This window comes from Doryrhamphus excisus, linkage group LG17, assembly GCF_037039965.1.
Source record: "Doryrhamphus excisus strain RoL-2023G ecotype Guam linkage group LG17, RoL_Dexc_Guam_v1.1, whole genome shotgun sequence".
NCBI classification, from domain to species: domain Eukaryota; kingdom Metazoa; phylum Chordata; class Actinopteri; order Syngnathiformes; family Syngnathidae; genus Doryrhamphus; species Doryrhamphus excisus.
The window spans coordinates 13,632,859-13,646,601 of NC_136373.1; the positions used below are offsets into that span (position 1 = coordinate 13,632,859).

Consider the following 13,743-nt stretch of genomic DNA (forward strand, 5'->3'; position numbering starts at 1 on the left):
AATAAAATATATGTACTGTACATTCTGTTTTGCTCAACACTGACACACAATTTACGCAAAATCACAAAAATTATCTTGTAATTTTTCAACTATAAAGTACCCGAGTACCGGTCATTTGGAGTATCGGATTGACACAAACATTTTCAGTATCGCCCCCATACCAGCAACCAACAGATCGCCTCCTCTTGCAGTTACCTGCCGGACCTTATATGGCGCGACGTGGGCGTGGCTAAGCAAGGGCTTCGTCAGCGCCTGTTCACGACTGTCGTGGCCAGGAAGTGAGTCACACTGACGGTAATGTTGCGTTTGGGTTGCACACAAGGCGAGTAGAAGGAAGCAACATGTGCTGAGTACAATAACTCCAACTCATCAGCACAGCGAGTTAGACTACGGCGACGAGAACACACGACGAAGACCGGATATCCACACCGAGGAGACCATTCTATTAACCGGTCAGTTATGGTGCTTCTGTTAACATGTTGCTTTAGGTAGTTAATTTGCTTTCTTTCATGCTGGCATTTAAAGTGTTATTATTGCTTAAAATGGAAGGCGACTTAAAAAAACATAACGGTTCAACGTACGTTGGCAGTTTATTTTCTTTGATTCTTTGTTGCTAAAACAGTGCAGCCTTATGATGAAGTGCTAACGACTGTTAAGTTAAGTTTTCACCTCTGGGGGGGTTTCCGCGTCGTTGTCATTAAAACAAAATGTAATATTTCACTTTCTGCTTTGCCGAAACTAAATAGAAGAAGTATAAAATGTATTTTTATCGCCTTTGTTGAGAAAGGTCTCACCGTTAAGAGACACGTGTTGTGTCGCTGTTGCTTTGTTGTTGTTGTATCTCCTTTTGTTTGACGCGTCTCGAGACTGCAGTGGTGTCCAAAGTGCGGCTCCAGGGGGCACGTGTGGCATGTAGGTGTTTTTTTTTGGTCCTCAACACGTGGTTATAAAAACTACAATCAAATAAAAATAACCCGTTGTTCAAATGTTGCTACTAATAACACTAAGCCTGTTATTGTAATAATAATAACAGGCTTTATCACCTCTACCATAAAGCTGCTAACTTAAATTTAAAAATTCCAAAAAATATCAAAATGGCCCCTGCATTCTGTCTGTTAAAAACAGTTGGCGCCACACTTTGTAATGATGCAACTGGACTGTAACAACCGACGTGATTTGGAAGAAGTGGGTTCACGCTGAGCACATATCAGATACACAAACATGTGATATTGCGCTTGTGTCATAATAATAATACCTTTGTCGCCTTTAACAGAGCTGAGACGGAGCTTGTTAACTTATTAGCATATATATTGGGTCAACCATTTCTAGAAAAAAACAAGAAAACGCAAAGGATTTGGGTCCATTTTCATAATGTTTCAACAGGCTAAAAATATGTATATGTATATTTAAATAAAACACAGACTGCATGTCAGACTGTGGTAGTACTATTGCTATTTATATTAACATTTAGTTTTTCTTCATATATTAAGACTTTTGCTGTTGAATTAAACTCACTTTGAACACCAAAGCTTTACATGATGTGTGTTTAGAGGAAGTTGCGTTATATACAAAGTAATATGTCTTTGATAATAGGTTACTGGCGAGTAAACAACTTGTGAATTTTTGGGAAAACATTTTTTTTTTTGGGTCAACCACTGCATTCCTTTGGTTACATCAAAGAAATGGCAGTTTTTCATATATGTTGATATTATCTGTAGTAGTCTCCAGCTTGCCTGTGATATACATTTTCACAAGTAATTAATACTATTCAAGCATTTAAGGTAAAGCTACTCGGAGCTAGGGTCTGGGTGAGACTGGTCTGCATCAGGTTTTCCAAAAAAAAACAAAAAAAACACATTTATTAAAAACAGAAAAATGAATAAACTTGGCTTTGGTTTTGATTTTCTACAAGAAAAGCTCTGATAAAACATTCCACTGTTCTCAAAGATTTTATTTTTTATTATTCTACACAAAATAAGATGAAAAATAAATTAACAAATCAAGAATAAAGAAAATCAATCAATCAGTAATAAATAAATATAATAATAATAATAAAACGACAAATAATAAAAACTTAAGAAACCACATATAGCTGGTGGGTAGACAAATTATTTTTTTCAGATTAAAATTAACAAAACATTATTAGAGCCCTGTAGACATGACAAAACACGACTATAGTCACCTTTATACTCTTTTTATTTACAACATATTGCGCAACTGCATTGTCTTGAGACACATGCTAACTCACAAACTAGAGAGCTAGCGACCTAAACGGTAGCCTTTCAACTTATTTCCTTTAAACTTAAATAGCCAAAAACTTACCACTTCCACACTAATAGGGAGGATAAATATTAAGTTATTTAACCTTTAACATGAACATTAATCAAACGTAATAATTTTTTCTGGGTACATGATACCATACAGCATCCATATCAAAAACTTGCGCGGGCCGCACTAACATTAAACTTTCATATCAAGGCGGGGGCCTCAAATTAGTGGTCCACGTGTTTGAGACCCCTGTACTAGAGCCTGGCTGCAATGGGATTTTTGGGGCCAGTACTGTTATTGGTAATAACCGATATATCCGCCAATATATGAAATAAGAGCATTGATACACAAGATATATATTGTACATTAACATAAATTCTTATAATAACCCAAAATACGGTTCAACACAAAGAAGCAGAAGGCTATTATTACATGGAGGAACTTTAATGTATGTGTCACCCTAATTGCACACTACAGATGTTGCATTAAACACCTTTTGTGAAGTGCCTCCACACCTTACTCACTAGTTAATAAAAACGTTAAAAAGTTGACTACAAAGAAAATAATCAGTACCAGTTCCTCAGTCGGAGGAAAATACTGCCTCAAACGTTTTGGTGTGGAATTGTACTACTGTACATTATATAAATAGATCAACATGGTCAAAAGGGACGATGTAATAATTATGGGCTTGCTCAGTAATGCAAGCCCCATAGACAGCTGCTAAGCAGCAGTCTATGGGGCTTGCATTACTGAGCAAGCCCATATTGTTATTCCTTGTGATGTTTAGCTATTATTATATCTTAATTTTCCCATTTTTGTGCGCATAATGCGACCAAAACCGCAAGAATGACCCCCACACATGTTACACCGCCGGAATCCTGACGCTCAGGACTACAGCGGTATTTATTTTTATGGAACGTTTTGTGTAACCATGGCGATGCTATTCACCAAAACGTTAAAAAATGGGCCACTAGATTAGATACACCTGTTCTATTTTTAGAACAGCCACATTCCAGGGAAAACGAGAATTTACAGACTTTTCACAGCCTTGTAGCTCAGCCATACGGCCTCGTAGAAACGTGATTAACGGCTCATTTTTTAGATAAATTTCTCAACTCTCCCTGTGGCTAAATGCTAATTGCTAGCATGTTAGCATTTAAGCTAATTTACTCATGTCTAAAGGCAAATACACACATGTCATGATGTAGGAATGTTATAGGACAACCTTGGCACTTTCTAAACTTGAGGCCCTCTTGCTAGGTGCTAGCATGATGACTGTTAGCATGTTAGCATTTTAGCTAATTTACTCATTTCTAAAGGCAAATAGACACATGGCATGATGTGGGGACACTATGGGACTGCATCAACGTTTTCGGTACTTGAGGCTGTTTTGCTCGGTGCTAGCACGGTAGCCGTTGGCGCACCGGGCTCGATGTTCACAGCACAGGTGGCAAGCCCATCAAAATTTCCGCGGGAATTTTCTAGTAATTGAGCCTTTTATTCTAAGTCAACTGCCTCTTTGTGCTAACCTGTATACTCCCTGGCTATGCATGCTCTTTGCAGTGTGTTGTTTACTCACCTAAAGTGAATCCAAGGGACGTTAAAGACACAGTTCTAACCACACACTCTAAAAATCCTTTGTCAGCCACAACATTTTATCTGTTTTCTGTTCCATTACTGCAACTCTAGGACATATTCAAGTACAAGGTTACATTTATCTGAAACTTGAGAAGCCAGGGAATGAAACAAGTTAAATATCAGCGTTAGGACGAAGTGACAGGCCAGGTATGTGTGACAAGATGAACAAGCCAGCGCTGGAATGGGCTTATTTAAGTTTGCTGAGTGGCGCAAAACAAGCTTATATAACTGGAAGAGCAACAACAACCTGGAAAAAGACACTTGTGACTTGATCCCATTTACCTAATAATGAGCCGCAGGGGGAACGTTTTTTTTTTCTTTCCCATCATCCTAGCAAAAATGAGACATGAAGCGCGGTTCATGTGAAGGTCAAGTACCAATTGTTGGTTTTTTTAGTGAATGAATAGAAGTAATGAGTTAATTAAAGTAAGAATGCTTAACCTTTGGAGATGCCTGTCAGACACGTAATGGAGAAAACAGGGAGGTGTTTATTTGCATTCTGTAGCTGTTACATATTCTTTGAACATTTACAATGTTACATTGGTTTTTGTTATGAATTTGTTCCACAAGGTCTAATGAAAACCAAAATGCTAGAAAATCAGAGCAATGTTTCTCATAGGAAAATGAATTTGTTCCAGACAAAAATATTAACAGAAATGTACTTTTATACAGAATAATTCTGGCAGGGAAACGGGGTAGGGTATCAGCAACTTGTTGATAATCTGTTTGGTTAACACATTTATACCATCTTTCTTGAATTCAGTGGTGGCTCTCGCCTTCTTTATTAAAATGGTGGCACGCGCAACTTTCTTGGGCCCCATGGCGGGTTGTTTAGATTTTAGTTTAGTTGAGTTTAGTTGAGTTTAGTTTAGTTCTGTTCTGTGACAATGCGCAGACCTCACAGCTAGGAGACCAGGGTTCAATCCCACCCTCCGCCATCTCTGTGTGGAGTTTGCATTTTCTCCCCGTTTATGTTTATGTCTTTGGGCGAGAGGCGGGGTACACCCTGGACTGGTGGCCAGCCAATCACAGGGCACATATAGACAAACAACCATTCACACTCACATTCATACCTATGGACAATTTGGAGGCGCCAATTAACCTAGCATGTTTTAGACCGCCGTGCCGCCTGTTTATATTTATGTTATGTTTTATGTTATGTTGTATGTCATGTTTTATGTCATGTTTTTTATGTTTTTTGTTATGTTATGTTTTATGTTATGTTGTTATATAATGTATTATGTTATGTTGTGTTTTATGTTGTGTTTTATGTTATGTTGTGTTTTATGTTATGTTGTGTTTTTTGTTATGTTTTATGTTGTGTTTTATGTTATGTTCTATGTTGTGTTTTATGTTATGTTTTATGTTATGTTTTATGTTTTATGTTATGTTTTATGTTATGTTGTTATATTATGTATTTTGTTATGTTATGTTTTATGTTATGTTTTTGTTATGTTACCTACATATATAGGTGTGTAATTTATATATACACAGATACATAACATATCATATTCTCCCGGTGCATGCGTGGGTTTTCTCCAGGTACTCCGGTTTCCTCCCACATTCCAAAAACATGCTAGGTTAATTGGCCACTCCAAATTGTCCATAGGTATGAATGTGAGTGTGAATGGTTGTTTGTCTATATGTGCCCTGTGATTGGCTGGCCACCAGTCCAGGGTGTACCCCGCCTCTCGCCCGAAGACAGCTGGGATAGGTTCCAGCACCCCCGCGACCCTCGTGGTAGAAAGAATGAATGAGTTCAGTGACAACTTCTATGGCGCCTTGTTTGAGCAATCAAATCCAGAGTAATGCAGTACAGGGCAAACTAGTTTGTCATGTGCAGTATTGAATGATAAACTTTTACGAAAACCTCGGCAATGAAAACTGTGTCAGATAGATTATACTGAGTAGCTAGAGCATTTCTAATAGGTTTCATATCTGTTTCTATGGTTATCATACTTTTCCACAGTGTGCTGAAGTCTCACAAGATTTGTGAGAACTTGCGATAGTGGTTCGAACTCCCCAAGTTTTGTTTGACTTTTGAGTCCTATTTTGTTCAGCTTTGAAGGTTCCACTGTCTCCTCATGAACACTGAAGCATTAGCGGCATGTTGCAAAGGCCCAATAACCAAGAGACCTCAAGGTGTGACATTCTGTCAGGCACGTCAGCAAAGGATTAGTGGTTCTCAGACAGTTCGCAGCCCAGTTGGAGTTCGCCTTGGCCTTTCTCGTCAACGTACTCCTCTATCCCCGGTCAGGCTGACACTGGCGCCCTCCTCAAACGGACGCTATCAGAAGATAAACAGCTTGCTCAGTATGCAGGTCATAATACTTGTGTGTGTTGTTTGCTCTTATTCAAGCTTCCTTTTGCCAAGGCTCATTTGCGTGTGTTCTTTCACATTGCACTTGCAATCTAATGAGCGAATGATCGATATGGTCAAATATATATTTTTTATTGTAGTTATCATTTGCAGTGGTGTAGCCATACTCGTATAATTTCATTCATTCATTCATTTTCTACCGCTTATCCTCACAAGGGTTGCGGGGGGTGCTGGAGCCTATCCCAGCTGTCTTCGGGCGAGAGGCGGGGTACACCCTGGACTGGTGGCCAGCCAATCACAGGGCACATATAGACAAACAACCATTCACACTCACATTCATACATATGGAGAATTTGGAGTCGCCAATTAACCTAGCATGTTTTTGGAATGTGGGAGGAAACCGGAGTACCCGGAGAAAACCCACGCATGCACGGGGAGAACATGCAAACTCCACACAGAGATGGAATTGAACCCTGGTCTCCTAGCTGTGGGGTCTGCACGATAGCCACTCGACCACCGTGCCGACTAGTATAATTTGTACCTCAAAAATGATATAAAACACAATATTACAAACCAAACAGTCCTGGGTGTGATACACTGCAGTACTGGTAAACTAATAATGGTCTGTCAATCAAAATTGGGCATCTTCATGAAGGCATTAGACTGTATGTTAAGCCCAAAAGTAATATGAAATTCATCATGGGCAACTGCAGGGACACTTTGTATCGCGGATAATAGCTGTTACTCCTCCACGCTGCCCTAAAGCTGCTGGCACCACAGAATATAATAATTTTGTACATGCACCCAGTCAGTCAGTCGACACATCGTCATAAAAGCAGTTAAAGTTGACAAGTGAAAGTGATTTCTCCTTTGTATCCGCCAGGCGCCATGAAGAGAGAGGTGAAGGCCGGAGTCGACTTCCTGAAACGTCTGGCTGTAGCACGTGGCAAACTTGATGAAGCAAAAGCGCAAGTGTTTGCAGAGAAGCTGCAGAAACTTTTATTGGAAAAGTTTGAGGAGCACTGGTACCCAGACTCCCCAAGCAAAGGACAGGCGTTCAGGTTAGTGAACACTTCCGGGAATTATTTGAATACAATATGAATGCTTTTCAATAAAAAAATAAATAACAGGTGATGCAGAGTAATATTACATGTATCTGGGAGGAGAGTTTATTCAAATATATATACAAAAAGACCGCTATTGGAGGTGAACATTGTTTTATTTTCTACTCAGCAGACAGGACAAACGCACATTTTTTTCATTTCTACGTTACATTAAATCTTGCAATTTTCCTCTTCGCCATCACAAAATAATAAAATGACAAAACGGAATGGAATGGCCTTTATTGTTATTATACAAGATGTACAACGAGATCGGAGAGCTTCTCCTTTCAGTGCAGTAGTCAAGTTTAAAAAAAAGTCTACAAAAGTAGAGTAAAAAAGACAATTTAACAAGATATATACACATAAATATACACATAAAATATACACATAGTATTGCACAGGAGCATATGCAGGAGCAGACATATTGCAGATATATTAGTTTTAGTGCAATGATAAATGGGTCATAGTGCAAATAATGACTGGTGTATACAGATGAGTAAAGTCACATATGAGTGTATTGTATTGGGTTGTTAAATAAATAAATATGATTGAGGTAGTAACAGGGGCAGTGATGGAAATATTGCACATTTGCATTACGCTAATACAAAACACGACACTAAGCTATTGTAAAATTCTAAATTAAAACTCAAATTTTCTGCAACTTTTGTGGCATGTAAAGTATCAGTTTCGACATTATAGGAACATTCGACCATACTATTTAGTCCTTGCTTCTCCTGGTACACTGTTAAATTAGCGATTAAATGAGGAGCAAGCATTACTGGTTATGGTAGACCAGGGGTCTCAAACTCAATTTACCTGGGGGCCACTGGAGCTAGGGTCTGGGCAAGGCTGGGCCGCATCAGGTTTTCCAAAAAAAAAAAACAAACGCATTTATTAAAAACAGAAAAATATACAAACTTTTTCAGTGCTTTGGTTCCGATTTTCTACAATAGAAGCTCTGATAAAACATTCAACTGTTCTCAAATATCTTAATTTTTATTTTTCTGCACAAAATAAGATGAAAAATAAATAAACAAACAAATCAAGATAAAGAAAATCAATCAATCAGTAATAAATAAATATAATATTAATAATAAAATGGCAAATAATAAAAACTTAAGAAACCACATATAGTTGGTGGGTAGACAAATTATATTTTCAGATTAAAATGAACAAAGCATTATTAGAGCCCTGTAGACATGACAAAACACGACTATTGTCACCTTTATACTCTTTTTTTTTTTTATTTACAACATATTGCGCAACTGCAGGGTCTCGAGACACATGCTAACTCGAAAACTAGAGAGCTAGCGACCTAAACGGTAGCCTTCAAGTTATTTCCTTTAAACTTAAATAGCCAAAAACTTACCGCTTCCACACGGATAGGGAGGATAACTATTAACAGTTATTTAACCTTTAACATGAACATTAATCAAACGTAATCATTTTTCCTGGGTACATGATACCATACAGCATCCGTATCAAACTTACGCGGGATGCACTAACATTAAACTTTCATATCAAGGCGGGGGCCTCAAACTAGTGTCGGGCCGCGTGTTTGAGACCCCTGTGGTAGACAATCCGAGATTCGGATACCTCGATAAGGAGAACGTTTAAAAAAAAATTTACGTTTCTTTGTTTTGCAGATGTATCCGGATAAATAACAGAATACCCTATGACGAGGCGCTCCTCAAGGCATGTGAGGAGAGTGAGCTCACACCCAGTGATCTCAGTCTTCCCCCGGAGGTCACCGTGTGGATCGACCCACTGGAGGTGTGCGCGAGGTGAGTCACCGTCTGAGATGCAACATGACACATGATGAATCAAAGCCGGTAAGAATGTTCTTCATGTAAAATAATCCTCCCCCTTCCCGACCACAGATCCGGAGAGAATAGCCGGCCATTCACAATAGCAAGTTTCAACGATAACGAAGAGCAAGAGGAGGGTGGTGCGAAGGAAGGAAACGAGGTCCAGGCGAACCTCGACACTTCAGATTATCACTCTGCGACTTCATCTGACTGCGGTTCTGCCGCATCGAGCGACACAGAGGAGGAGGCAAAGGATGGCGAGACAGAAGGAGAGCCAAAAAAAGAGAAGACAGTCGAGAAGCAGGAAGCGGGGAGCGACGTCACAATAACGATGGTGCCCAGGATTCGGATTCGCCAGCAACATAAAGTCAAATATGGCAAAATTGTGGTAAGTCGTGTTTTCTTTATCTGGCAAACAAAACAGCTAGGATCTGTTTTTACCGGTCATTGCAATTATTGGGGAAAAAATGGGTACCATTTTTGTAGGAATCTGTTATAAAGGAAAAGGTTATAAAGTCGCCTCCCCTCCGTTCACCGCCATGTTCAACAATAAATGTAAAAATGATGTCAAATGTTCATTTTTCCATTACATATTGTTTTCTGCATGTAAAACTAATTACTATGACCATGTTCTAATGTCATGATATCTCCTATACTACAGAACTACTAATTGTTTAAATCCTGCGCCGCTCGCGGGTCTGTGAGGAAATGGTAACTCTTTCTTGGGCAGCAGCGCTATAAAGGAACTCACGACGAGCTTGTCATTTGGAAATCGCAGGAGACCATTACTAAATATAACAGTCTCACTGTGTCATCTTAGAGGAAAGAAAATATCATCTAAAAATATCTAAAATATCTTTAAAAAAAATATCTAAAATCATCACACAGTAACTTAACACTTAAATATGAGCTAAGATATACACAAGAGAAGTACACGGCTTTTTTTTAACGTCGCTCCATAAAGTACTTTTCTGCATGTAAAAGTAATTACTATGACCATGTTCTAATGTCATGATATCTTCTATACTACAGAACTACTACTAATTGTTTAAATCCTGCGCCACTTGCAGGTCTGTGGAAATGGTAACTTTTTCTTGGGCAGCAGAGCTATAAAGGAACTCACGACGAGCTTGTCATTTGGAAATCGCAGGAGACCATTACTAAATATAACAGTCTCACTGTGTCATCTTAGAGGAAAGAAAATATCATCTAAAAATATCTAAATTCATCACACAGTAACTTAACACTTAAAAGGGGAGCTAAGATATACACAAGAGAAGTACACGGCTTTTTTTAACGTCGCCCCATAAAGTACTTTTCTGCATGTAAAACTAATTACTATGACCATGTTCTAATGTCATGACATCTCCTATACTACAGAACTACTACTAATTGTTTAAATCCTGCGCCGCTCGAGGGTCTGTGAGGAAATGGTAACTCTTTCTTGGGTAGCAGAGCTATAAAGGAACTCACGACGAGCTTGTCATTTGGAAATCGCAGGAGACCATTACTAAATATAACAGTCTCACTGTGTCATCTTAGAGGAAAGAAAATATTATCTAAAAATATCTAAAATCATCACACAGTAACTTAACACTTAAAAGGGGAGCTAAGAAATACACAAGAGAAGTACACAGCTTTTTTGGGTCACCCTCCACTCTTTCAATCTGTGTGTCCATAGACTCTGTAGCGCCACCAACTGGTGGAAATATATATCTGCCGTAACTTCCTTCCACATGGTCGGGTCATCCCGAAATTTTTTCTGTTGGTTTGGGGTACCCTCCGGTCCGTTACCATGTGGGCGCATAGACTCTATAGCGCCACCCACTGGTGGAAATGTCTATCTGCCACAAGTACCTACTACACGTTCCGATCGTCTCAAATTTTTTATGCCGGTTTGGGGCGTCAGACAAGACGTGGCCGCATACCCGCCTTGTTACCGGTGTCGCCCCCTTCTGGCAGAAAATTGTAAGTGCCAAAATTGTAACTCCATACAACTTATCCGATCACCCTGTTTTTTTGTACGGCGTGTGTGCGCGCCCGTCCACTCGTGCGCGTCCACTCGTGCGCGTCCACTCGTGCGCGTCCACTCGTGCGCGTCCACTCGTGCGCGTCCACTCGTGCGCGTACCCCCGAGCGCGTCGGGGTGCTCGAGCCCGCTCATCACTGCTTGCAGTTTTAATTTTAAATGTTTTTATTTTTGGCTTGTGTTTTTCTCAGACTTTGGAATAGACTAATGATGGAAGCCGAGGTTCCGCTTTGTAACCACTTCAATTGTTGTCAGGAATACACAAAATTTTACTTATATTTTACCTCTTATATTTACTTTTACCATACTCAAAGTAAAATTACTCGAGCATATTGTGACTGTCTTTCTATTCATTGTAAGGACTAGAGATCAATTCATTTTGCCTTTAAACTTAATTGATGTCCCCCTATTATGTTTCAGTATTAAGTATTAAATATGTTAAGTATTAAGTATTTTTTCTAACATTTTCTCAAGATGCTGCTTTAGTGTATGAAAATGCTCAAGATGCATATATCATTTTTATTTTGTGTCTCAATGTGGGGATTCATAGACGTCTTTATTATTGGAGACAAGAATCAACAGTTTTTATTTGTATCTACATTTATGGACATTGATGCAACTGAATTAATATCTTGGATTTTTTTTCGCTCCTCAGGCTCCAGCGAACCCGCAGTATTTCTTCCATCCGGCACCAGTTTGGCCCCACCCGTACAAACACAACGCGCCGGTGTTCCTCACTGCAGTTTGCGCACCCACAGTTCCACCACCCCCACCTCCACCCCAGCAAGTCCTTGGCTACTACATCTTACCGCAGCCACCTCCGCAGTTCGTCCTTTCTCACGCCCCTACACAGTCGTGGGCATCTGTGAGGGCTTAGACAGCCGGACCGGGCCCCCCTTACCCCCGCTCCCCCGGATGCAGCTCAGCTAGAAACAGAAGTCAAACGTTTCCATTACTGTTGCATATTGTTCCAGAAGTTATTACTTGCACATTGTGTATTTGTTTAGCCTTTTTTTTTTGTTTTGATTTATTTGCATTTCTTCCGTATGGTATCGATGAAATATTCTCAGCACAGGTACTACTGATACTAAGTTCTGAACAAATGTTTATGGGACCTGTTTAAATCTGCACTGCTAATGTTCACACATTAAGAGGCAACAATCACTCGGTGCCTGTACAAGCTCAGGAAATCTCTGCAATACACTTTATGCCAAATAGTCTTTTTCAGGTGGTAGATTTTTTTTTTCTAGTAATCCACTGTGCACACATCAGTTAGTAATCCTTGTAAAATGTGATTGGGGTTTTAATCTCTTGTATTTACACTATCTGTATAGTAAGATTTTTTTAACTAAGTAGCCTGTAAATAATAACAAAATTGAATATGTACAACAGACTGATTTTCACTTTTTAATATTGCTACTTATAAAATTGTATTTGGCCACTATTGAAGTGTCACAGAAATATTAGATTGTATAGTTATTTTAGTAACAGTAGCTGCTGTATATTGCTAATATGTGTATCAAAATTAAGATATTTTTACTGTAAATTATTATTTGAGCTACGAAATAACTTTTTTTATAAAGAGGTGCCCACTGATTTCCATATGCTGTGATTGTTTTAATATATTTTATTTACTGCCTATGCAGCAATGTGTTTGTTTCACTTGAATCTTTTTTCTATTTGGAAATTCTGTCTTCAAGGATTAAATTTAAAACTACAAAGAAGTTTCCTTTTGTCTTTTTTTACTCCCCTAATAATGCAGTAACAATAACAATACGGTTTTCCGGTACTCCGGTTTCCTCCCACATTCCAAAAACATGCTAGGTTAATTGGTAACTCCAAATTGTCCATAGGTATGAATGTGAGTGTGAATGGTTGTTTGTCTATATGTGCCCTGTGATTGGCTCGTGACCAGTCCAGGGTGTACCCCGCCTTTTACTGAAGGCAGCTGGGATAGGCTCCAGCCTACCTGAATGAGGATAAGTGACATAGAAAATGAATCAAAGGTTTTATTGGGTTATAAAAATGAATCAAAGGTTTTATTGGGTTATAGTGTCCTCATAAATCGAAATATTTATGCTTTTGTTTTAAATAAAAAGTAATGTTATTGTTTTAAGACCTTTCAAAAAGGTACAGTATCTTAAAAAAAGCGAGTACAACCCACACTTCTGCCACCCTTTATTCAGGAAAATATTTCATTTTTATTAAATTATGGCAAAATTTAATCCCAAAGTTAATTGCGGTGATTTTACTCACCTGAAAATGTTTACAAATGCTAATGATATGCAAATTTGACGATGACGCCATCTACACCAATAGCTAGTTTTCTTACTGAAAAGTTGGCAACAATGCTCCTGTCAGTCGAGAGTCCTAGTGAAAAAGTGCTGCCAGTGCCAAATAAAATTAACTTTGAGTCAAAAAAGGTAAAATGAAAAGAGATTCCAAAGAAAAGGGTATCAATATGTGACCCTTTGTTCGTAACATGCTGTGTTTGAATCCGGGGTCTGCGAAGGCCACACTTCCTGGTTGTGTCACGTGGTCTCATGTTTACCCTGACGTCATGACAGAATATCTGCA

The 13,743-nt window shown here is 38.9% G+C and overlaps 1 protein-coding gene across 1 annotated transcript; it reads left to right on the forward strand.

Annotated features, from left to right (window-relative positions):
- The first annotated feature begins 300 nt into the window (after positions 1-300).
- LOC131137568 (maternal B9.15 protein) lies at positions 301-12,891 on the forward strand. The gene is made up of 5 exons (XM_058085685.2): positions 301-452; positions 7,110-7,287; positions 8,976-9,113; positions 9,210-9,525; positions 11,822-12,891. The coding sequence occupies exons 2-5, from the start codon at positions 7,115-7,117 to the stop codon at positions 12,041-12,043; spliced, it is 849 nt and encodes a 282-aa protein (XP_057941668.2). The 5' UTR covers positions 301-452; positions 7,110-7,114; the 3' UTR covers positions 12,044-12,891.
- Positions 12,892-13,743: the final 852 nt, after the last annotated feature.